Below are 24870 nucleotides of genomic sequence, written 5' to 3' on the forward strand. Positions count from 1 at the left end.
AGTGATTCCCAACAAAACCAAAAACCTTCAGACTTTTTATTGAGCGTTATTAGGACTTACTCTCTCGTTTTTCTCAGCGACAAAATATGAAATTATATTACTTTAGTGTAATGGTTGCTTAGTTGCTTGCCATATAGATGAGGACATACTTCAGAGATACGTTGGATTTAGAAAACCTCCACAGGTGGTCTCTACTTGTTTGTTTTATGCATAGCTCCTATTTAGTGTTAATGAGAATTGTGGGCACTGGGGACATAAGATGCCCACGCCCTTTGAAAGCATTGGAATAATGAGGGAGAAATGCTTCAAGATTAATACTGATTACTTTTCTAAACCACATTCAATATTCTTTTTTTCTTTTTTTTTTTTTTTTTTGAGATGGAGTCTTGCTCTGTCACCAGGCTGGAATGCAGTGGCGTGATCTCGGTTCACTGCAGCCTCTGCCACCCAGTTCAAGTGATTCTCCTGCCTCAGCCTCCCGGATACCTGGGACTACAGGTGCATGCCACCTCGCCCAGCTAATTTTGGTATTTTTAGTAGAGATGGGGTTTCACTATGTTGGCCAGGCTGGTCTTGAACTCCTGACCTCAGATGATCCACCTGCCTCGACCTCCGAAAGTGCTGGGATTATAGGCATGAGCCACCGCGCATGGCCTCACATTAAATATTCTTAAATCATTTGACTGCAAGTTTAACTAAAATAGATTTTACAAAATAAAACCATAAAATTTTCAGAATTTCATGTGAAAATTTATAAATTGTGCTTTAGCTTTTACTATTGCAAAGGTTTTTTTTTTGTTGTTTTTTTGTTTTTTTGAGTCAGAGTCTTGCTATGTCGCCCACAGTGGAGTGCAGTGGTGTGATCTCAGCTCACTGCAGCTCCCATCTCTTGGGCTCAAGTGATTCTCATGCCTCAGCCTCCTGAGTAGCTGGGACTACAGCCGTGCCATGTGTGGTTAATTTTTATATTTTTAGTAGAGATGGGGTTTTGCCATGTTGGCCAGGCTGGTCTCGAACTCCTGGCCTCAAGTGGTCCACTTGCCTTGGCCTCCTGAAGTGCTGGGATTACAGGCATGAGCCACCACACCTGGCCTCAGCCTCCCGGATAGCAGGCGTGAGTCACCGCACCTGGCTTCAGCCTCCCAGAAAGCAGATTTTTTTATTTACTGTTTTTGGGAAGAAGACAAAGTCATTTTCTAGTTTTAAATGACTAATTTATTTGAAGTTTATAACAACTGTACAACCTTGATACTTACAAATGGTAACCGTGTCTTGGGTCTTTGATGCTTTAAAACTTAGGAGAAATATGTTGGTAGTGGCTTCTTATGTAGAACAAGTGTTACAACCATCAGAAGGTAGGGATTTTTGAAATAAAAGGTAATAAAAATAAAAGATACTAAATTGATTGTAAAGAGGTGAAGAATTGGAAGATATTCCTAACATAGTTCTGTTGGAATTAAGAACATGTATATTCTAGTAGTCATAAGTCTCATAATTTGAGGTAAAAGTCTTAATGTAGCTATTTAATTTTGAAATGGTAGGACCTCATTAAATTGAAAGCAGATCAATTGAGATTCTTTTCTCTTTTTTTGTCATCAACTCACAAATATGCTTGTGATCTAGACCTTTAATTAATTAAAGTGAAGTCACTTTGTGCTGCTTCTCTATTCTCCTAGCCTAATATTTTCTTTAATGAGGTGAAACCCATAAACGTTTTGGTTTTAAATGGAAGTAGATAATGGTGTCTTTGATATAATAGAATGTGAATATTTCTTATTTAATATTTATGATTAATATTAGACTTAAAAAATTATTGTATTCCAATTCTGAAATATTGTCATTTTCTAAAGCTTATTCTACTTTTTTTTCCCTAAGCTTACCTGTTTTTTGTTTTTTTTTTTTTTGTAGACTGAATCTCACTCTGTCCCAGGCTGGAGTGCAGTGGCACGATCTTGGCTCACTGTAATCTCTCCCTCTTGGGTGATTCTCCCACCTCAGCCTCCCGAGTAGCTGGGATTACAGGGCTGCACTATGACGCCTGGCTAATTTTTGTATTTTTAGTAGAGATGGGCTTTCATCATGTTGGCGAGGCTGGTCTTGAACTCCTGACCTCAGGTGATCCGCCCACCTCAGCCTCCCAAAGTGCTAGGTTTACAGGCGTGAGTAACTGCGCCCAGACTAAAGCTTATTTAAAATAAAATTTAAAAAAAATTAGTTGCTTTGAAAGACTTGACTGTCATTTAGGAGAAAATGTAAAACCAACATTAATCTTTGTAGTGGCACAGAATTTCTAGTGCAGTTAAAGTCCACTATCATACTTTTTAGTTAATGTTTATTCTACCCATTTGTTGTATAAATTGTGCATATAAACCATGTGTAACTCTTAATACATGTCTTTGCTTTTATTCAGAAGCTCATATTGTGTCTGTTTTTCTGTGGGTATAGTGTATGCATTTTTGGTGTTGAATTCCGAAACGTTTGTCTTTTATTTTTACTTAAACATTGAACACAGATGACCCATATTTATAAAATGTTTATAAAGGTATATAGGCTATAGAAGGAGAGTTAATTATATTTAGACTAAGCAATTTAAAATCTTGTAATGAAAGTTAGAGTGCTGAAGTGGTATCATTATTTGTAGCACGATTTGTTGGATGCTTTGTGACAGATATGAAATGGATAGAGTACACAAAAAAATTTTTCTGACCTACATCCAGACTTATCTCAAAATGACTGTGTTAATGTTTTTTTGGTAAATTAACTTGGAGTGATTAATAGATTTGTTGGCAAAATTGAAGCTATATAGTTAGTGAAGATAGCTATAATTTTATTTGACAGAAGTGCCATTTACAATTTAAGTCTTTAAATTTTTAAATTTCTCCCCCAAGTAAAGGGTCCTATACTGAATAGTAATCATGGGAATAATTTGTTTGAAATGAGACCTAAGGTGGCTGATAGTGCACCGCTTGTTAGGCTCTGTGCCAACAGCTTCTTTTTTATTCATCACTTAGTGTTATAGTGGAGTCGTGGATTAGAATGCTGATGGACATGAAATGTTTTGACTTTAATTATTAACTGGCTAGTTTTTTTGGCAGGTTGAATGACTAGGGGAATTAGGACAAAGTAACAAGTGAGCCAGCTTAGAAACTGGCATCATAGGTATAGAGTGTGTTTAATATTTTCCAGGTTATACAAACAAGTGTCCTTTTCATTAATACAGGAACCAATTCAGTATGTTCATGATGTCATTGAATTTTTATAAGGTGGAAAAATACTTTTCAGGTAATTTAATAGAATATGTGGCACTTAGACCTTTTATTCCTTGTGGAGTAACTTTGAAACCTGATAATGTCTAGAGATACATTGAAGTGATTGTAGCTTAATATTCTGGGGTAAGCTAGTGTTGATGAATATAGAGTTTAAATTGTAACCTTTTTCACTTGGCTCTGAATAGATTATAGTGTCACTATTTTACTTATTATTTCCTTCATTTCTCTTTTAGAAGAAGAAGATGGAGTGTGGGAGAATGGACTTTCCTATGAATGCCGTACTCTGCTTTTCAAAGCAGTTCACAATCTATTGGAACGGTGTTTAATGAACAGGAATTTTGTACGTATTGGCAAGTGGTTTGTAAAGCCTTATGAAAAAGATGAAAAACCTGTAAATAAAAGGTAAGCTATCTTAAATTCTGACGTGATCTTTCTTTAGTTTTGTTCATTTTTGTGTCTTTACGAGAATGTGGGATAAAACAAGCTAATATACAGACATATTCCGGAGGTTGTCAGTGACAGAGTACTAGATATAGTCAGGTTTTTTTTTTTTTTTAACCACTTTACAAACTTCCCTTTACACGCTTTAAGAATTTTCTTACAGTAGGAATAGGCTGTATTTTAATACAGTGGCCTAAATTTTGATTTGTGATGATAGACTTAATGTGGGATGAAAGCAGAGACTTAGGCTTGGAAGTATCTTTTTTTTAGTATTTGTGGAAATATATGCACAGCACTCTGATATTAAAATTAAGTAACAACACCTGTTAAAGATAGTGATCTGTGAGTATGTTTTGGATTAAGTTAACCCTTCTTATTCCCAATCTCTCAATTCCCTTTAATTAAAGTAATTTAAATTTGTGTTTTCTGTATAAGACCATTTACTCTTTGAGAGCTTATAATTTTCTTGAGCAATGAATTAAGCAAATTTATGACACTACTTATTAGACTGGTTGCAGATAGAGGCACAGAAGACTTATGATAGATACCTCCTTCTCCTATGCAATTAAAACCTTCAGGTTACTCACTTCTCCGTGATTTAGATAATATAAGGCATAGTCTCTCAAAAGATTTAAGTTCCCAGCAGTCATTGAGTTAGTGAGACTTCAAGAGAGATGAACCAGTGGCAAGTAAGTTGGGATGTGGGGAAGAGAAAATTAAAGGGAACTTACTAATTTTTCCTGAAAGATGTGAGAGGATGTGAAGTGAACATTTGGTTGAGATTGTAATCATTTTGAGGTCTTTGATGTCATATATGCACATCTTTTTTCATGTGCACTTGGAGTTTTTGTTTGTTTGTTTGTTTGTTTGTTTTTTCAAACTTTTTAGTTTTAGTAAGACTGGATGAGTAGATAAGCCTGGATAAATAAAGGTGCTTTCATTTTTTTTCCTCTTTGAAAATTAACGTAAACCTTTATTGTTAACAAAATACTTGTATAAGTTCAGAATGCATTCAGCTGGAAATGACAGAAAAACATTAACTACTTGGCTTATGTAGGGATTGATTTTTCTCAGTAGCAAGGAGTATGGAGGTAGATAGTTTAGTACTGGTATAGCTGTTCAATAATGTCATCAAGGATTCAAAGTTCCCCAGAGTTTTCTCTGTGCCATCTTTACATCTTCATGGTCTTCCTGTGTGTTGCACCTCCAGACCTCACAGTGGATTCCAGGCAGGAAGAGAAAGGAAGGGAGGAAGTAAGAAGGTGTGGCACCTGAGTCAGAAAGTAAATTATTTTCTGGAAACTTTAGTTGACATATCTTTGGCCATACTAAGAGAAACAAATATCTTTTATTTGGAAACAGCTGCTCTGAACAAATGAAGTTTGTGTTAGTAAGAAGAAAGGGCTGATAGATATTAGATAGATACCGAAGATCAAAGAAGTGGAAATGGATATTGGGTAGGCAGTTAACAATATCCGCCATATACATTTATTTATTTATTTATTTTGAGACAAAGTCTCACTCTGTTGCTCAGGCTGGAGTGCAGTGGTGCAATCTCAGCTCCCTGCAACCTCTGCTTCCCAGGTTCAAGTGATTCTCCTGCCTCAGTCTCCCAAGTAGCTGGGATTATAGGCGTGTGCCACCACACCTGGCTAATTTTGTGTATTTTTAGTAGAAACGGGGTTTTGCCATGTTGCCCAGGCTGGTCTTGAACTCCTGAGCTCAGGCAATCCACCCGCCTCGGCCTCCCAAAGTGCTGGGATTACAGGCGTGAGCCACCGCTCCCAGCCAGGCATATAGATTTATGTAGTTTTAAGAAGTCAAACAGATTACCAAGATTTAAAATGAAAGGCTGCAATCCTGAGCCCCAATGAATAGATTTGCTCCTCAGAAGCAGCCCTTTTTAATTCTTCTGTTTCTTTTAAGTTACCTGTTTAAAAATTTTGAAAGACATAACATGTTTATTCTTGAGTTATCATTTAGGATTAATCTAGTGGACTTTTTTTTTTTTTTGGTCACAACAGCCTACCATTGAAATTCTATTGACTTTCTATTGAGAGGTTAGCTATCTTACTTCCCCCGACTCAACACTTGGATATTGGCACTTTTGCACACACTTCTTTTCCCTCTCCTTTTCCTTTTTTTTTTTTCCTGATACGGAGTTTCACTCTTGTTGCCCAGGCTGGAGCGCAGTGGTATGATCTCGGCTCACTGCAACCTCTGCCTCCCGGGTTCAAGTGATTCTCCTGCCTCAGCCTCCTGAGTAGCTGGGATTACAGGCGTCCGCCATCATACCCAGCTAATTTTTGAGTTTTTAGTAGAGACAAGTTTCGCCATGTTGGCTAGGCTGGTCTTGAACTCCTGACCTCAAGTGATCCACTCACCTTGACCTCCCAAAGTGCTGGGATTACAGGCATGAGCCACTGCACCTGGCTTCCTATCCCTTTCCTTATCTTGCCAATATAGTTATAAGTTTTGGTAAAAACAATATTTGTTTATACTCTTATAATTTTATAAATATTATTTGTAACTGAGCCATAGTATATTGAAACACATTTCATTTCATTCTCTTTTTTTTTTTTTTTTGTGACAGAGCCTCACTCTGTCACCCAGGCTGGAGTGCAGTGGTGCGATCTCAGCTCACTGCAAGCTCTGCCTCCCTGGTTCACGCCATTCTCCTGCCTCAGCCTCCCGAGTAGCTGGGACTACAGGTGCCCGCCACCACGCCCAGCTACTTTTTTGTATTTTTAGTAGAGATGGGGTTTCACCATGTAGCCAGGATGGTCTCGATCTCCTGACCTCGTGATCCGCCCACCTCGGCCTCCCAAAGTGCTGGGATTACAGGCGTGAGCCACGGCGCCCAGCCTTCACATTTCATTTCTTGTACATCGTTTTGTTTTCCCAGGTGTTAATGATTATCCCTTTTTTTCACTTAATTATTAATGTTACGAGTTGGTAAACACCTGCCTGTACTCTGCCACTTTTTTTGTAAATAAAGTTTTGTTGTAACACAGCCATGCTCATTCATTGATAGTTTTATGCCTGCTTTCACACTAGAGCAGAGTTAAATAGTTATGATAGAGACAGATGGCTTGCAAAGCTGAAAATACTTAGCCTGAAATATTTTCTAGCTGACTTTTTGTAGTTTGCTGACTCCTGATTTGTGTACCTATTGGTAGTTCATCAGTAGACTATCTATTAGAAGTATAAATCACTTCTCCCTACCTTCAAGGACTTTGTATAATCTTATTAGTTTCCTCTTTTTTCCCCTCTTGTTAATTAATATCCCTGTTGTTACCCTTCATTCTTCTTTTCCGATTTGGATTAGTAGTTCTGTAGTCCTGTTTCACAGTAGTCATCTTGGGGATTCTCTTTGCTTTTCCCTTCTTGTTGGATCCCTCATTTCTCATTTCTCCTTTTTTTTTTTTTTTTCGTCTTATTTACTGTTATGGTGGTGCCCAACCTGAGAGTAGTTTCCTGAGAGTGCAAGGATGGTAATACTTTTGAGATCCTCCATGTTGGAATTCTGAGTCAAACCACAGAATCGCAGGCTCTTAAGTTTCTTTCTTTTCTATCCTTATAATTGATAGTTTTGACTGGGTATAGAATCTTTGATTAGCAACCCTCTTAGACTTCTGGGTACTAAAATGCTAACTGGAGGTTCTGTGTATGTGAGTAGCTTATGACATTGCAGGCTTTACTAGAGTGAATGATCTGGGGACTTGACTGTTTTTATTGGGTGCCTGTCACCCAACTGCCAGTATTTGTACACTCTGTCGCCTGCTTAAGTAGTTTTCCCAGAGGAGACTTTCAGTACTCTGACTAGAGGGTATAAGCTGGGCTGCCAGTGTTTAGTGAACCTATTGGGGAAAGGAGGTTTGGAGGTGGGGCTCACTTATATAGTGGTTAAATTTTCACTTAATCTTTTAAATACATCATCTCAGCTGTATCTGAATATCTCTAATTCTGAGTCCCTCTGTTTCAACCATTTCAAAGAGTGGACCTCTTAAGTTTTTCACTGATCTGGAAGAAAGTGGAGAGGCTCTAATATCTTTGAATTTTCATTCCTTCTGCTTTCTTTTTCTTTCCTTTTTTTTTTTTTTTTTTTTTTGAAACAGTCTCACTCTGTCAGGCTGGAGTACAGTGGCGCAATCTTGGCTCACTTCAGCCTCCGCCTCCCAGGTTCAAGCGGTACTCATGCCTCAGCCTCCCAAGTAGCTGGGACCACAGACACTAGCCACCACGACTGGCTAATTTTTGTATTTTTAAGGAGACGGGGTTTCGCCATGTTGGCTAGGCTGGTCTTGATCTCCTGGCCTCAAGTGTTCTGCCCACCTCAGCCTCCCAAAGTGCTGGGATTACAGGTGTGAGCCACTGTGCCCAGCCCCTTCTCTTTTCAGTTACACCTATACATCCACCTTCAGGGATATATATATATATATATATACACACACACACACACACACATATACACATACATATATACATACATATATACACATATATACATACATATACATATATACACATACATATATATACATATATATATACACATATATACACATACATATATACATATATATACACACACACACATATATACATACATATGTATGTATGTGTATATATGTGTATGTGTGTGTATATATATGTATATATACCAGTACCTTCAACTTCTGAGCCTTTCTGGGATTCTGTGGTTTGACTCAGTTTATAACTTTGTAAGTTTAACCACTGCACCCGGCTTTCTTTATGAAAAACTCTTAAAAGGCTATTGATAATTGAAAATATAGGCTCACACCTGTAATCCACCACTAAGGGGCCGAGGTGGGAGGATGGCTTGAGACCAGGAGTTTGAGAGCAGCCTGGGAAACATAGCTAGACCCCCGTCTCTCTCTCTCTCTCTCTTTTATTGATCTTATTTATTTATTTGTTTGTTTATTTTTACTTTAGGTTCTGCAATACATGTGCAGAACGTGCAGGTTTGTTAATAGATACATATGTGCCATGGTGGTTTGCTGCACCTATCAGCCCATCATCTGGGTTTTAAGCCCCATATGCATTAGGTATTTGTCCTTATGCTCTCCCTCCCCATGCTCCCTATCCCCTAACAGGCCCCAGTCTGTGATGTTCCCCTCCCTGTGTCCATGTGTTCTCACTGTTCAACTCCCACTTTTGAGTGAGAACATGTGGTGTTTGGTTTTCTGTTCCTGTGTTAGTTTGCTGAAGATGATGGTTTCCAGCTTCTGTGGTTTGACTCAGTTTATATCTTGGCTTCTCCTTTGCCTTATCTAAGTCAGTTAGAATTTTTGCCTTTGCTTGCTAGCTTCTCAAATTTTATGGCTATCTCTTGTCTGTTGCTGCCACTTACACCATTCTCTTCGTCTTCCTCCTGCCTTTTTCCGTCTTTATGGAGACAGTTTCATGAAGAAGGTGGAGGCAAATGAATGTGTTCAATAAGCCATGCAAGATACTGGAAGTATTTTTCTTTATGAAAATTCTTTTTTTTGGGGAGACAGGGTCTGACTCTGTCACCCAGGCTGGAGTGCAATGGCACAGTCACGGCTCACTCCCATATAGCTGGGACCACAGGCATGTGCCACCACAACTGGCTAATTTTTTTAACTTTTTGTAGAGACAGAATCTTACTGTATTGCTCAGGCTAGTCTCCAACTCCTGAGCTCAAGTGATCCTCCCGGCTCAGCCTCCCAAAGTACTGGGATTACAGGCGTGAACCACTGCTCTTGGCTTTATGAAAAACTCTTTATAGGCTATCAATAATTGAAAATATGGGCTCACCGCTATAATCCACCACTCTGGGGCCAAGATGGGAGGATCACTTGAGCAGCCTGGGAAACATAGCTAGACCCACGTCTCTCATTTTTTCTTTTTTTTAATGATCCTATTTTATTTATGTATTTATTTTTAAGTTCTGGAATACATGTGCAGAACGTGCAGGTTTATTAATAGGTATATATGTGCCATGGTGGTTTGCTGCACCTATCAGCCCATCATCTGGGTTTTAAGCCCCATATGCATTAGGTATTTGTCCTTATGCTCTCCCTCCCTGTGCTCCCTATCCCCTAACAGGCCCCAGTCTGTGATGTTCCCCTCCCTGTGTCCATGTGTTCTTACTGTTCAGCTCCCACTTATGAGTGAGAACATGCGGTGTTTGGTTTTCTGTTCTTGTGTTAGTTTGCTGAGGATGATGGTTTCCAGCTTCATCCATGTCCCTGCAAAGGACATAAACTCATTCTTTTTGTTTTTGAGATGAAGTCTTGCTCTATCGCCCAGGGTGGAGTACAGTGGCATGATTTCAGCTCACTGCAACCTCCACCTCCTGGATTCAAGCAATTCTCCTGCCTCAGCCTCCCGAGTAGCTGGGATTATAGGCATCCACCACCACGCCCGGCTAATTTTTGTATTTTTAGTAGAGACGGGGTTTCACCATGTTAGCCAGACTGGTCTCGAACTCCTGACCTCAGGTAATCCGCCCACGTCGGCCTCCCAAAGTCCTGGGATTACAGGCGTGAGCCACCATGCCCAGCCGAACTCATTCTTTTTTTATGGCTGCAGACCCCCGTCTCTTTAAAAAAAAAAAAAAAAAAAAAAAAAGCTGGGCACAGTGGCACACACTCTGAAGTGGGACTTCAGAGTCCCAGCTACTCTGAAGACTGAGGTGGGAGGATCACTTGAGCCCAGAAGATTGAGGCTGCAGTGAGTTAGGATTGTGCTGTTGTACTCCAGCCTGGGCAACAGAGCAAGACCCTGTCTAAAAAAAAAAAATTGAAAATATAACTTTTTTTTTTGAGATAAGGTCTCTTATTTTGTCACCCAGGCTGGAGTGCAGTGGCACAATCATGGCTCATTGCAGCCCAACCTGCCAGGCTCAAGTAGTCCTCACACCTCAGCCTCCCATGTAGCTGGGACCACAGGTGCACGCTACCAAGGCTGGTTAATTTTTGTAGATTTTGTAGAGACAAGATATCACCATGTTGCCTAGGCTGGTCTTGAACTGAGCTCAAGCTACCCACCTTCTTTGGCCTCGCAAAGTGCTAGGATTACAGGCATGAGCCAGTGTACCTGGCCAAAAATACAACTTTTAATTGGATATTTTCATGAATCCAACAGATGCTGCTTGTTATTTAACCATGTAATTGAGCACTAGTGTTTTTCCATGGGCTGACCCATTTAGGAGGGGAACTAAATTAAGATTGTATTTTATTAGTGAAGTGTTACCAGAAATAGTATATGCTCTTTCGAGTTACTCTTGAACCATAGTTGTGGTATAATAACTGACTTTATTCTGGAAAGATAAATGCTGCTCCTCAAATCTCTTTTTTACAGGAACTTTCTTACCCTTTTTCCTTCTTTGGAAAAGCAAGTAGGACAAAAATCAAGCAGCTAAGTCTATCTTTAAGTTATTATTTCGGACTTCTTTTCTGTTGAATTTAGTGGAATGATATAGGGAAGGTAGATAAAGATTGATTATAAATTAATGCATTTCTAGACCATTCTGAAACATAAGTATTATATAGACTGTTTTTGTTGACTAATCAATTCACTTTTGGTATAAGTATTCTGAAAAAAGAACAAGAGTTGTAAAGAAAGAAAATTTATGATGTGAAACTACTTTGACCTGAACAAAGGAGAAAATAATATTCCTTACCTTTTTATCTACTTTTTCCTTTCTTTAAAATTTTTAAAGAAAAAAATCTCATTTTCTGATAATCTGGACCTACGTGTAGTTGTCTGTTTAACAGTCTTTAGGGACTGAAAGAGAGGAAATAGAATCAAATTCTAGGGATACAGCTAGGTTACCTGTAAAGAATCCCGCAAGTGTAAGAGTAACCACAGGAACAAACCAGTCTTCAGATAATTGGTTTAAAGAATGATGACCAGTGTTTTCTTGAATAGTTTAGGTGTTTTCCTACATTGCTGGGGACTGGATCACATGACAGGCATTGAATTTTCTAGTGAGCCCACAAGCAAATGGGTTGTAGTAAGTACCACTGACTTAATGTAGGTTTTAGTCTCTTCTGTAAAAGATATTCTGAACTTGCCATGTTTGAGAGTGCATTTGAATAAGATTATCTTGAATAAGAACTTTTTTTTTTTTTTTTTAATAGAGACAGGGTCTTGCTCTGTGCCCAAGATGGATGGCAGTAGCACAATCATAACTCATTGCAGCCGCAAACTTCTGGGCCTAATTGGTTCTCCCACCTCAGCCTCCAGAGTAGCTGGGACTACAGGCACACACCAACCACGCCTGGCCAAGAACTTTCTTAAGATTGTGTTTGGTTAAGCTTTTTGTCATGTTGAATCTGTTGTAGCCCTTTAGCTGAGTGTGCGATAAAGTTTGTGTATTTAACAAAAGTTTTAAATGCTTCTAGGAGGGTATACAGAATAGAAACATACTAGTACAGAATTCTTTTTTTAGACAGCTAGTTCAGTATCTTACGTATATAGTGACATAGGAGGTTTTGTTAAGTGGCAGATGAGATTGTGTATAGGAGGGAAATAGTTAATAGGGAACATGTTTGATTTTAATATATACTTTAATCTTACCCCATTCCCTCAACTATATATAATTGATTTCTATGGAAAAAATATGTTGTTAAATTTTTTTGATATATTTACTCTATGTAAAATAGTTATCTTTAATTCCAATTTTAAAAGGCAATATAGGCCAGATGTGGTGGCTCATGCCTGTAATCCCAGCACTTTGGGAGGCCAAGGCAGGCAGATCACTTGAGGTCAGGAGTTCGAGACTAGCCTGGCCAACATGGTGAAACCCTGTCTCTACTAAAAGTACAAAAATGAGCCAGGTATGGTGGCATGTGCCTGTAATTCCAGCTACTTGGGAGGCTGAGGCAGGAGAATCACTTAACCTGGGAGGTGGAGGTTGCAGTGAGCAGAGATTGTGCCACTGCACTCCAGCCTGGGTGACAAGAGTGAAACTCCGTCTCAAAAAAGTCAGTATAGAGTATTACATGTTATATATGTGTGTTTGTATGTCTATATTACATTATGTGTATACATATAGACATGTACATATAGGATATAATAAATCCTTGCTGGATATAACATAAAGAAAATAGGATTAAATATTTGGTTCAATATGTTCTAAGCCTTTGTATTAGAATAATTAGAGCCCTGGAATTAGTAGTAAAAAACTTTGTCCATAGAGAGTGATAAATTTTTGATTTTGTTGGATAAAGCAGTAAAAGTTCACAGGAAGGAAAGGATGGCTGTTGTTAATGGCCATGGTATTGGGCAGTGTAGATCTAGAACATTTTCATCATTGCAGAAAGTTATCTTTTTGGGTGGTATTGCTTACACAAGAACCTTTATATTTATAATTAAAACAGTACTTTTGGTGCTTCAATAAAGAAATTCATCGATTTTTTTTAAGGAAGTAAATGAAAGAATATGCTTTAAATTTCACCCATAAAGTTGTGTTTATTTTCTGCCATATATATGGCTTTTACATTATCTCGTGCTCTCCAAAACTGATTAAAAATAGGCACCATGAGATGTAAGTCTCCCCTGAAAATGTATTATTAACCATTAGTAGCGTTAGGATGTCCTTTGGTTAGGTTTCTCACTGTCTCCGAAAAGGCAAATTTCTAGAGAAGCTAGGGGCTATTGCTGTTAGGTTTTTTATGGACTCATTTTCTCTCTTCCTGTCATCTAATGTACTGTCCAGTAGAAGTATAATGTGAGCCACATACATAATTTAAAATTTTCTACTAGGCACATTTAAAAAGTTAAAAACAAACCTAAATGTATAGGCAGAATTAATTGTAATATATTTTTTAATTCAGTAAGTCCAAAATAATATCATTTCAGCATATAATTAAATATGCAGAAGGTATTAATGAAATAGTTTACTTTTTGTACTGCTTTTGAAATTAGGTGTGTGTGCTGTGCTTAGAGTATATCTCAGTTTGGATTGGCCACATTTTAAGTCACCAATAGTTATATGTGTGTATTGGCTATTGTATTTACAACACAGTTCTAGGGGTTTAAGCCCAGTTGAACTTGGTAGTGTTTATTGGTGAAAGGTACCTTCTCTGGTGGTCAGTGAACCCTTCTGGAATTGTATGCTAAATTGTGAGTATGCTTTAGAATCTCAAAGGCAAGAAGAATCCCGTACCTTGTATCAGTCAGGGTATGAACTCTCTGCTAAATTAGGTGTAGTTACTTCAGCAGACTGGATGTGCCTTTTTATTGTTTTCCCTGTAGCCTGTCTATAATGTTTTGTCCTTAATGTCTGTCATCAAGATTATTATGTATCATTTCTGAAATCTTAAATGATGATGTCACTAGAATTTGCATGGTCAATTTTCTACATTTTCATGCTTTCTAGAACGTTTATGAGAAAAATTAAATGCTAAGACTTTTCTTTTTCCTATTTTTCCTCCTTGTTGAGGTTTTCTTACAATAATTTTTCTTTCTTTCTTTCTTTCTTTCTTTTTTTTTTTTTTTTTTTGGAGACAGGGTCTTGCTTTGTCTCCTAGGCCGGAGTACAGTGGTGCTATCTTGACTCACTCCAACCTCTGCGTCCTAGGCTCAAACAATTCTCCTGCCTCAGCCTCCCAAATACTCAGGACTTCAGGAGTGCACCACCACACCTGATTAAGTTTTGTAATTTAGGTAGAGATGGGGTTTCTCTGCTGGCCATGTTGACCAGGCTGGTCTCTAACTCCTAGCCTCAAGTGATCCTCCAGCCTCAGCCTCTCAAAGTACTGGGATTACAGGTGTGAGCCACCATGCCCAGCCTTTCTTACCGTAGTTTCTTTCTATAATTCTTACTGTAGACTCTTACAAATCTGTCCAAGCTCATACAGCTATCAAGTGTTGGAGCTGCATTTTAGGCATGAAAAATATGAGGTAGATTATGGACCCCTATAGACCGATATATCTCCTACACATGTATTTTTTTTAAGTTATAGGAAACAGTAAAAACCATAATACTTAAAAACAACAATAAAAAGCAGCATTTTGCAGAACACTTGAAGTGGTAAACCAGAATAACGTTGTTGCCAAGTTTTGTGTGGTTTTTTTTTTTTTTTTTTTTTTTGAGATGGAGCCTTGCTCTGTCACCAGGCTGGAGTGCAGTGGCGCAATCTCGGCTCACTGCAACTGCTGCCTCCCAGGTTCAAGCGATTCTCCTGCCTCAGCCTCCCGAGTAGCTGGGACTACAGGCGTGTGCCACCATGCCCAGCTAATTTTTATGTTTTTAGTAGAGTCGGGGTTTCACCGTGTTAGCCAGGATGGTCTTGATCTCTTGACCTCATGATCCACCCGCCTTGGCCTCCCAAAGTGCTGGGATTACAGGCGTCAGCCCCCGTGCCTGGCCACTTTCTAAGTATTATTTATTGTATAATGTAAGTAATATATTCACTGAGTGAGCAGAAATACGTACAGGATTCACAGGTAAGATGTTAACTTCTGGATTTTAGTATAGATCTTTTGTTCATGGAGCTATGTTAATAATACCTAATACTGGTATTATACCTGTAAATTTAAAAATTTAAAAGTTACTCTGAAGGCTGTAGAAATACAGATTAATGATTCCCAAACTTGTCTGGATGTGGGAATCACCTGGAGAGCTTACAAAAAATTATTGATGCCTGTGTCTTAACCTGGGACTGTAATCTGGGCTTTGGAAATTTTAGAAGATCCTAATGTAAGACAAGTTTCGAAACTTTTGAATTCACGGAATAAAAATAATCTCAGAATTAAGATGGCTAGGGGAGGCTGGGCACAGTGGCTCATGCTTGTAATCCCTGCACTTTGGGAGGCCAAGATAGGAGGATTGCTTAAGCTCAGGAGTTCAAGACCAGCCTGGACAACATAGTGAGACCTCATCTCTACAAAAAATAAATTTTAAAAATTATCTGGACATAGTGGCTCACACCTTTAGTCCCACCTAACTTCGTTGGCTGAGGCAGGAAAATCACTTGAGCTCAGGAGGTGGAAGCTGCAGTGAATTCTGATCATGCCACTGCACTCCAGCCTGAGTGACAGAGCAAGGCCCTGTCTCAAAGGAAAAAAAAAAAAGATGACTACAGTTTCTTTTTATTGTGGTAAAATGTACGTAACATAAAACTTAATAATTTTTCAGTGTACAGTTCAGTGGCATTAAGTACATTCACATTGTTAACCATCACCACTATCTATCTGCAGAACTTTTTCATCATCCCAAACTGAATGTGTACTCATAAAAGAGTGGTAGCTCTTCAATTTTTCTTTTCTTTTCTTCTGCTTCAGATAACCACCATTCTACTTTGTCTGTCTAGAAACTTGACTGTTGCAGGTACCTCATATGAGTGGAATCATGTAGTATTTGTCCTTTTTTGTCTGGGTTATTTCAGTAAGCATAAAATCTTCAAGATTCATTTATGAAGCATGTGATAGAATTCCCCTTATTTTTAAGGCTGAATAGTATTCCATTGTATGTATGTACTACATTTTGTTTATGTATTAATCTGTAAATGGTATTTGGGTTGTTTTCACCTTTTGGCTATTGTGAATAATGCTGCTATGAACATTGGTCTGCACATCTCTCATCAAGTCCCTGCTTTAAGTTCCTTTGGGTGTCTACCCAGAAGTGGAATTGCTGGATCATATGGTAATTTGAAGTACAATTTTTGAAGGAATTTCCATACTGCTTTCCATAGTGGCTGCACTATTTTACATTCCCAAAGGCAATGCAGAGGAGTGCCATTTTCTCCACATCCTCATCAACACTTGTTATTTCCTGGTTTTTTTAAAGCTATTTTTATGGGTGTGAGGTGGTATCTTATTGTGTTTTTGGTTTGCATTTCCCTAATGATTAGTGATGGGTTGAGCATGTTATGTGTTTATGGGCCATTTGTATATCATTTTTGGAGAAATGACTTTTGAAGTCTTTTGTCCATTTTTTTAATTGGTTGATAGGGTGTTTAGAGTTTGAAGTCAGCATTCTCTTTACTAGTATTATGATTTTAACACAAGCCGTTTAACCTCTCTGTGCCTCGGATTCTCTACTGGCAAATGGGATATCATTTTTCTGTAGCTGCTTAATACAAATGCTAGAAATAGGTTTGATGTGGCACTGCCTAATCTAGCATACATATGGAATTGTTGCTGTTAGAGCAGCCAGCTTTAATCTATAAGCACGTCTTCATTTTCTGTTTTAGAAATAATCTTTTGATTAATTTCAGTACTTAATTTGAGGAACTTTTTTTTTCCACGATGGAAGATTGTTCAAGTTTCATTTATAAAATTCTGCCTCATTCATAACTTTTTGTTTTAGATATTGTAGTGTGAGCTCATGGAGAGCAACAGTATTCTCTGCAATCCTTTATAGTAGCTAATAATACTTTGAATTGTTATTGTGGTGACATGTTTTTGTTTTAACTCACTTTTCTGAGTGTTAAATACCAAAAATGTTTGATGGGATGATATAAATAACATTTCTCCTTGGAAAAAAAGCAAGTCTGAATTTACTATGTTAGTATTTTCTAATTGTTTTATAATATTCTCTGACTAGAATATTGCCTTTAATATAAGGATTTCAGAGATTTGGGTGTGGCGGTGCACACCTGTAGTTCCAGCTACTTAAGAGGCTGCGGCAGGAGGATCACTTGAGGTTGGGAGTTTGAGGCTGTAGTGCTCCGCGACTGTGCCTGTGAATAGCCACTGCACTCCATCCTGGGTAACATAGGGAGACTGCCATCTCTGAAAAAAAATTTCAGGCCGGCACAGTGGCTCACGCCTGTAATCGCAGCACTTTGGGATGCCAAGGTGGGCGGATCACCTGAGGTTAGGCGTTCAAGACCAGTCTGGCCAATACATTGGCAAAACCCCGTCTCTACTAAAAGAATACAAAAAAACTAGCCGGACGCAGTGGCAGGCGCCTGTCATCCCAGCTACTTGGGGAGGCTGAGGCAAGAGAATTGCTTGAACCCGGGAGGCGGAGTTTGCAGTGAGCCAAGATCACGCCATTGCACTCCAGCCTTGGTGACAAGAGTGAAACTGTCTCAAAAAAAAAAAAAAAAAAAAAATCTTGGCTGGGTGCGGTGGTTCATGCCTGTAATTATAGCACTTTGGGAGGCCGAGGTGGGCAGATCACTTGAGGTCAGGAGTTTGAGACCAGCCTGGCCAACATGGTAGAACCCTGTCTCTACTAAAAATACAAAAATTAGCTGGGCATGGTCATGGGTGCCTGTAATCCCGGCTACTCAGGAGGCAGAGGAAGAAGAATCGCTTTAACCTGGGAAGAGGCTGCAGTGAGCCAAGGTCGCACCACTGCACTCCATCTTGGGCAACAGAGCAAGAAACTTGTATCACATATTTAGAATATTGTTTCCCTCCAGTATCACATACAAACTTGGTTTATTTTAAACCATTGAATGTTACAAGAAGATCAGACTATTGTATATTGGGATTATATGCTAGCAGTATAGGAGGTAGTGATTCTTTGATCATAGACTGCTGGGATTGAGTGTTGTTAGTAAATAGGGTAGTGGCAGATAAACAGTGGGAGCTGAGACCATTGGTTACATGTTTTGTACTTTGGAATACTGGATTGCTACAAAGACTCCTTGGAGACCAATTTATCCCTTTACATCAAGAAGCCAAATTTTATTTTCTTATTTAAAAGATAAAATGGGGCCAGATGAGGTTAGCTTATGCTTGTAATCTCAGCACTTTGGGAGGCCAAGGTGGGGGGATTGCTTGAGGCCAGGAGTTTGAGGCCAGCCTGGGCAACATAGTGAGCCCCCGCCCCTGCCATCCCTAGGGGAAAAAAAAAAAAAAAATTAGCTGGGTGTGGTAGCGCACAACTGTAGTCCCAGCTACTCAAGAGGGTGAGATGGGAGGATTTCTTGAGTCCAGTAGTTTGAGGCTGCAGCAAGCTACGATTGTATCACTGCACTCCAGTGAGAACCTGTCTCTAAACCATAAAATTAAAAAATGAAGTGGGTAAGTGCTCATTGGAAAGACTGTTAGGGAACTTGAAAGATGACTTTTATGATTTTATACATACTAGAGTAAACTTATTTTCCTAAATAATATTTAAGATAGGTCAAATTAATGTATATTTAAACATTTCCCATATTATAATATTTTCAGGAAAATAGATTTTTAAAATGTTAAAAATGCTTTTAAAATAATTTTAAAAATCTTTTAAAATGGTTTTAAAATAATTTTTAAAATGTTTTAAAATGCTTTTAAAATAATTTTTAAAATCTTTTAAAATGCTTTGTCATGAGAAAAATCCATTTTAAATATCTTTTTTTGTTTGGAGACTGGAGGGCAGTGGTGTCATCGTAGCTCACTGCACCCTCAACCTCTCAGGCTCAGATGTTCCTTCTACCTCAGCCTCAGCCTCTCGAGTAGCTGGGACCACAGGCATGCACCACCCCACCTAGCTAATTTTTAATTTTTTTGTGGAGATGGGGTCTTATGCTGCCTAGGCTGGTCCCAAACTCCTGGGCTCAAGCCCAACTCCTCTTGCCTCAGCCTCCCAAGTGCTGAGATAACAGGCATGACTGGCTGTTTTTAAATTCTCTTATTTAATATTTCATGTATGAAATGAAACAGTTGAAAGCTGTGTTTTTAAGAACTATACTCCACTGATTAAAGGAACAGCAGATAAGAGGTTATAAAATTCAGGTCTCCTAGCCGCTTTGTCTTTTTTTTTTTTTTTTTTTTTTGAGATGAAGTCTCACTCTGTTGCCCAGGCTGAAGTGCAGTGGCAAGATCTCAACCCACTGCAATCTCTGCCTCCCTGGGTTCAAGTGATTCTCCTGCCTCAGCCTCCTTAGTAACTGGGATTACAGGTGTGTGCCACCACACCCAGGTAATTTTTGTATTTTTAGTAGAAACAGAATTTCACCTTGTTGGCTAGGCTGGTCTCAAATTGCTGGGCTCAAACGATCCGCCTGCCTTGCCCTCCCGAAGTGCTGGGATTACAGGCCTCTTTTTCTTTTTTTTTTTCTTTTTTTTTTTTTTTGAGATGGAGTCTTGCTCTGTCACCCAGGCTGGAGTGCAGTGGTGTGATCTTGGCTCACTGCAACCTGCGTCTCCTGGGTTCAAGCGATTCTCATGCCTCAGCCTCCTGAGTAGCTGGGATTACAGGCGCACACCACTGTACCCCCGGCTAATTTTTGTATTTTTAGTAGAGATGGGGTTTTGCCAAGTTGGCCAAGCTAGTCTCAAACTCCTGACCTCAGGTGATTCACCCACCTCAGCCTCCCAAAGTGCTGGGATTACAGGCATGAGCCACCATTCCCAGCCATCGTCACTGCTTTCTTAACAAGAATGATAAGGTTTTTGTTTGTTTTTTATTTTAGTTATATTATTTTTAGTTTTTCTGTCAGTTACATTAATTTTTATTTTATTTTATTTTTATTTACTTATATATTTTTTGAGACAGTCTTACTCTGTCGCCCATGCTGTAATGCAGTGGTGCGATCTTGGCTCACTGCAGCCTCCACATCCTGGATTCAAGCAATTCGCATGCCTCAGCCTCCCAAGTAGCTGGGATTACAGGCACCTGCCACCGCGCCTGGCTAATTTTTTGTATTTTTAGGGAGATGGAGGTTTCACCATGTTGGCCATGCTGGTCTTGAACTCTTGGCCTTAAGTGATCTGCCTGCCTTCCAAGTGCTGGGATTACAGATGTGAGCCACTGTGCCTGGCCTAAAAAAAATTTATTTAGATTAAAAGCATTTTTTAGACTAGTCACATATGCAGTAGTGGAAAGAGGGGAAAGAGTAGAACAAGGAGTTTGATCTGCAACTAACTGAACAGTCAACTGAGGTAACTCACTACCTTCAGACTAGCCTCTGTCAGTTACATTTGTAACTTGAATAACATGCTTAAATTTCTATTTCTTGTTCTATCAAGTTTAGACATTTTGTATTGACTCCATATGTATAAGATATAGAAATTCTTAGCTCTGTATTGCTTTTTGCCTCTTTTCTACCATCTATTTTCCCACTTCTGTTAACTCTAGCATTACTTTTACTATAATTTAATTTTAATCCACTATGTTCTGCTTATCCAGAAGAAATTCAAGAGGGCTTATACATATATAAAACAGGTTTTGAGTTGATTAATCATCATAGTTTAAAAAACTTTTTTAAGGATGAATTCTTAAGATAAATGTGTGGAGAAGGAATAAGAAGAGTTTATTTTCTTAGTGTACACTCTTATCCTCTTCTGCGCAACTTGACCCTTCTAAATTGTATCTTGAGGATACCTCTGCTGTCCTTGGGAACTTTTATTTTCCAACCTGTATACCCAGCCATACCTGAATTTCATTAAGGTGTACTGTTTTGCATATATTCTTGATTCTAGGATGCCTTCAACTGTAAGACCCATTATTGCTTTAAAATAATGTTATTGGTTGGGAGGGGATTGCATTAAATGATTAGTCCAATTAATTAATAAAGTGAGAAAACATTTATATTTAGTTTCTTATATAGAGGGGAAAATAGGCAAAAATAAAAATTAAGTCACTATTAATTCTGTTGTCCGCCTTTATTTTCTTTATCCAAATAAAACTTTTTTTTTCTTTAAAAAAAAAAAAAGAGCTGGGTACAGTGGCTCACATCTGTAGTCCCAGCTGCTTTGGAGGCTGAGGTCAGAGGATCCCTTGAGCCCAGGAGTTACAAGCCAGCCTGGGCAACATACTGAGACCCTCTCTCTTTCTTTAAAAAAGAAAAAGAAAAAAAAAATTGACCCTACTATTTTGGTAGCCTATGCCTTTCCAATAAACCTACTCTTCTATTTTAACTTATTTTTGTGGCTATATAATAATTCTATGTGTGAATGTACCTAACTCGTTTAACTGGTTCCTGTATTTGCAGCCTTTCCTACTATAAACAGTGTTGTAAAGAACATTTCTTATAGCTAAGTCTTTGCTCATATTCATGATTTTTTTCCTTCTGATGAAGTAGAATTTTTGGGCAAAATAGAGTATGCATTTTTGCATACTTCCTAATAAAGAAAAGCAAGTTAACATTTTTGGCCACTAGTCATCACTAAGATATAACTTTTTCTTCTTTTTTAGTGAACACTTGTCCTGCTCCTTCACCTTTTTCTTGCATGGAGACAGCAATGTTTGTACCAGTGTGGAAATTAACCAACATCAACCTGTATACCTTCTCAGTGAAGAGCATATCACCCTTGCTCAACAGTCTAATAGCCCATTTCAAGGTAGATTATTTTATTATATTAGGTATTTGATCTTTTATTGAAAGATCTTTATTGGACTTCATAATTTTACATTTGGGGATTGATGGAATTCCCCCTGATCTTTAGCCTAATGATGATTTTGATGTCATTTACTTTTTTCTTCCCCATTACAGTGTTAAGTCAGTGAAATAAATTTTTAAATACAGGTATTACCAAAAAATTCTTGACCGTGAATGGTGAAGTAGTTTAAAGTGTTCTTTTAGATAGCATATTGGATTTATATGTGTTAATGTTTTCAAGGTTATCTTGTATGTCAGGTCATATAAGCCATATTTTGTTTGTTTGTTTTTGTTTTTGTTTTTTGAGACGGAGTTTCGCTCTGTTGCTCAGGCTGGTGTGCAGTGGCATGATCTTGGTTCACTGCAACCTCCACCTCCTGGATTCAAGCAATTCTCCTACCTCAGCCTCTGAGTAGCTGGGATTACAGGCACGTTCCACCACGCCTGGCCAATTTTTGTATTTTTTTAGTAGAACTGGGTTTCATTGTGTTGGCCAGGCTGGTCTTGAACACCTGACCTCAAGTGGTCCACCTGCCTCGGTCTCCCAAAGTGCTGGGATTATAGGTGTGAGTGAGCCACCATGTCCGGCCAGAGCCATGTGTAACATAGCTACAAAGGGACTTTTGCTACTATTTATACTATGAAAAAAGTTGAATTCTAGAAGAAATATTTTATAAGATTGCTGAATTGCCTTTAAGGCTTGGCAGTGTGTTCTTATTTTAACTTTAAACCTAATATTTGCTTTTTAAAGTTTACATGGCAGTACATTATAAATATTTAGATTTATATATCTATATTGTTTTTCCTCAGATTGCTTTTTCTTAGAATGCTTTTTCTTAGTGGGAGTCAAAGTAAATTGAAGGATACACAAATATTCCCAGCTTCTGTTAAAAATCTTAAGAGTTTGGACAGACAACTTTTTTTTTTTTTTTTTTTTGAGATGAAGTCTCCCTCTGTTGCCCAGGCTAGAGTGCAGTGGTGCCATCTTGGCTCACTGCAGCCTCTGCCTCCCGGGTTCAAGCAGTTCTCCAGCCTCAGCCTCCCGAGTAGCTGGGATTGCAGGCGTGTGCAACCACACTCAGCTGATTTTTTTTGTATTTTATTAGAGACAGGGTTTCACCATGTTGACCAGGCTGGTCTTGAACTCCTGACCTCAGGTGATCCACCCGCCTCAGCCTCCCAAAATGCTGGGATTACAGGTGTGAACCACTATGCCCAGCCTGGGCAGACAAATTTTTAACAGTTTATATAATAAACTCAGTGTCATACTTTATCTTCACAGTAACGAAGTATAATAAGTTGATTTTTCTCTGGAATGGTTATTACTGGTTTCCTTTTCTTTTTTATAATTGCACGATTATTTGCCACATTTTTCACTGTGTTCTTATTTGGTAAAACAGTCTTTTGTTACTTATTTGATGTCTGCTTTGGGTTTCTAGTTATCTTATGCCCATTTGGACTAAATGGCACTCTCACAGGACAGGCATTCAAGATGTCTGATTCAGCTACAAAAAAATTAATTGGTGAATGGAAACAGTTCTATCCTATCTCATGTTGCTTGAAGGAGATGTCTGAAGAGAAACAGGAAGATATGGATTGGGAAGATGATTCTTTAGCTGCAGTAGAAGTTCTTGTTGGTATGGATCCTGAGTATTATTCCTAAGGGGAAAACGCATGATTGTATGTGTTAGTTATATTTTGCTGAATAACAAACAAGTCTAATAACTCAGTGGCTTTCAACACCAAAGATTTATTCCTTAATTTCCTGCCCGCATTACTTAAGGGCTGCATCTTAGCTGGTTTGGCTCCATGTATCTGCTCATTCTGTAACCTAGGTTAAATGAATATCCCAGTAGCTAGGACATGCTGTTCTTATGAGAACAGAAGAATAATAGGGACTGAACCTAACCATGTAAGTGTACTCAGAGCTTCTGCTGGGATATGGTATATGTTACATCTGCTCACATTGCATTAGACAAAGCTAGTTAAATGGCCAAGCCAAAGTCATTGGGGCAGGGAAATATATTCTGTCTAGAGGGAAGCATGCTTAGGATGGGACAGTTAATTGTGAATGAATTAATATTTGGAGGCTGAAAAGTTGACAACCTGTGTTGTATGATGTTTTAACATTTGGTAAAACTATCACTTCCAATAACTTAAGAGACAGAAAATGTAACTAAAGAATTTATGACTTTGGCATGCTCTGCCTGCCAAAAGGGTCAGATTTTTTTATATTTTTTTATTATTTATTTAATTTATTTTTATTTTTTTGAGGTGGAGTCTTGCTCTGTTGCCCAGGCTGGAGTGCAATGGCGCGATCTTGGCTCACTGCAACCTCCTCCGCCTCCCAGGTTCAAGCGCTTTTCCTGCCTCAGTCTTGAGAGTAGCTGGGATTACAGGCGCATGCCACCATGCCCACCTAATTTTTGTAATGCTAGTAGAGATGGGGTTTTGCCGTGTTGGCCAGGCTGGTCTCAAATTCCTGACCTCAAGTGATCCACCTACCTTGGCCTCCCAGAGTGCTGGGATTACTGGCGTGAGCCACCGTGCCCAGCCTAAAAGGGTCAGATTTTTTCAGATTGGCTGTATTCTCTATGTCCTCTCATTCAGGGACCCAGGTTAACAAAGTACCCACATCTGGGACATGTTAATCTCATAGCAGAAGACAGAAGTGAGAGAAGCTGCACTGACCCTGCAGGCACATTTAAAGCTTCTGTTAGGATGTGGCTTATATCACATGCTTACATTCCAGAGGAAGTCACACAGCCTGACAATGGAGTGAAGACATATACTCTACCTCAGAGAGGCATGAGAGAGGAGGCATGGAGAAAGTATAATTTAGCAGATAATTGGAATTAGAGTCTACCATATTGTATTTAAGGGAATCTAATGGTAATGTT

General features: G+C 38.7%; 1 protein-coding gene across 3 annotated transcripts in view; it reads left to right on the top strand.

Moving 5' to 3' along the window:
* The window catches only part of MED13 (mediator complex subunit 13), a 121937-nt gene that overhangs the window by 9159 nt on the left and 87908 nt on the right, over positions 1-24870 (top strand). For all 3 annotated transcript variants that reach the window (XR_010133762.1, XM_019028067.4, XM_063706215.1), the window contains exons 3-5: positions 3503-3671; positions 21787-21932; positions 23410-23607. Coding sequence is in view for 2 of the 3 variants with exons in the window: in XM_019028067.4 (XP_018883612.4) it covers positions 3503-3671; positions 21787-21932; positions 23410-23607 (513 nt within the window). In the remaining variant the exon portion in view is untranslated. The remainder of the gene's footprint in view (positions 1-3502; positions 3672-21786; positions 21933-23409; positions 23608-24870) is intronic.

The sequence above is a fragment of the Gorilla gorilla genome, chromosome 4 (assembly GCF_029281585.2).
Source record: "Gorilla gorilla gorilla isolate KB3781 chromosome 4, NHGRI_mGorGor1-v2.1_pri, whole genome shotgun sequence".
NCBI classification, from domain to species: Eukaryota; Metazoa; Chordata; class Mammalia; order Primates; family Hominidae; genus Gorilla; species Gorilla gorilla.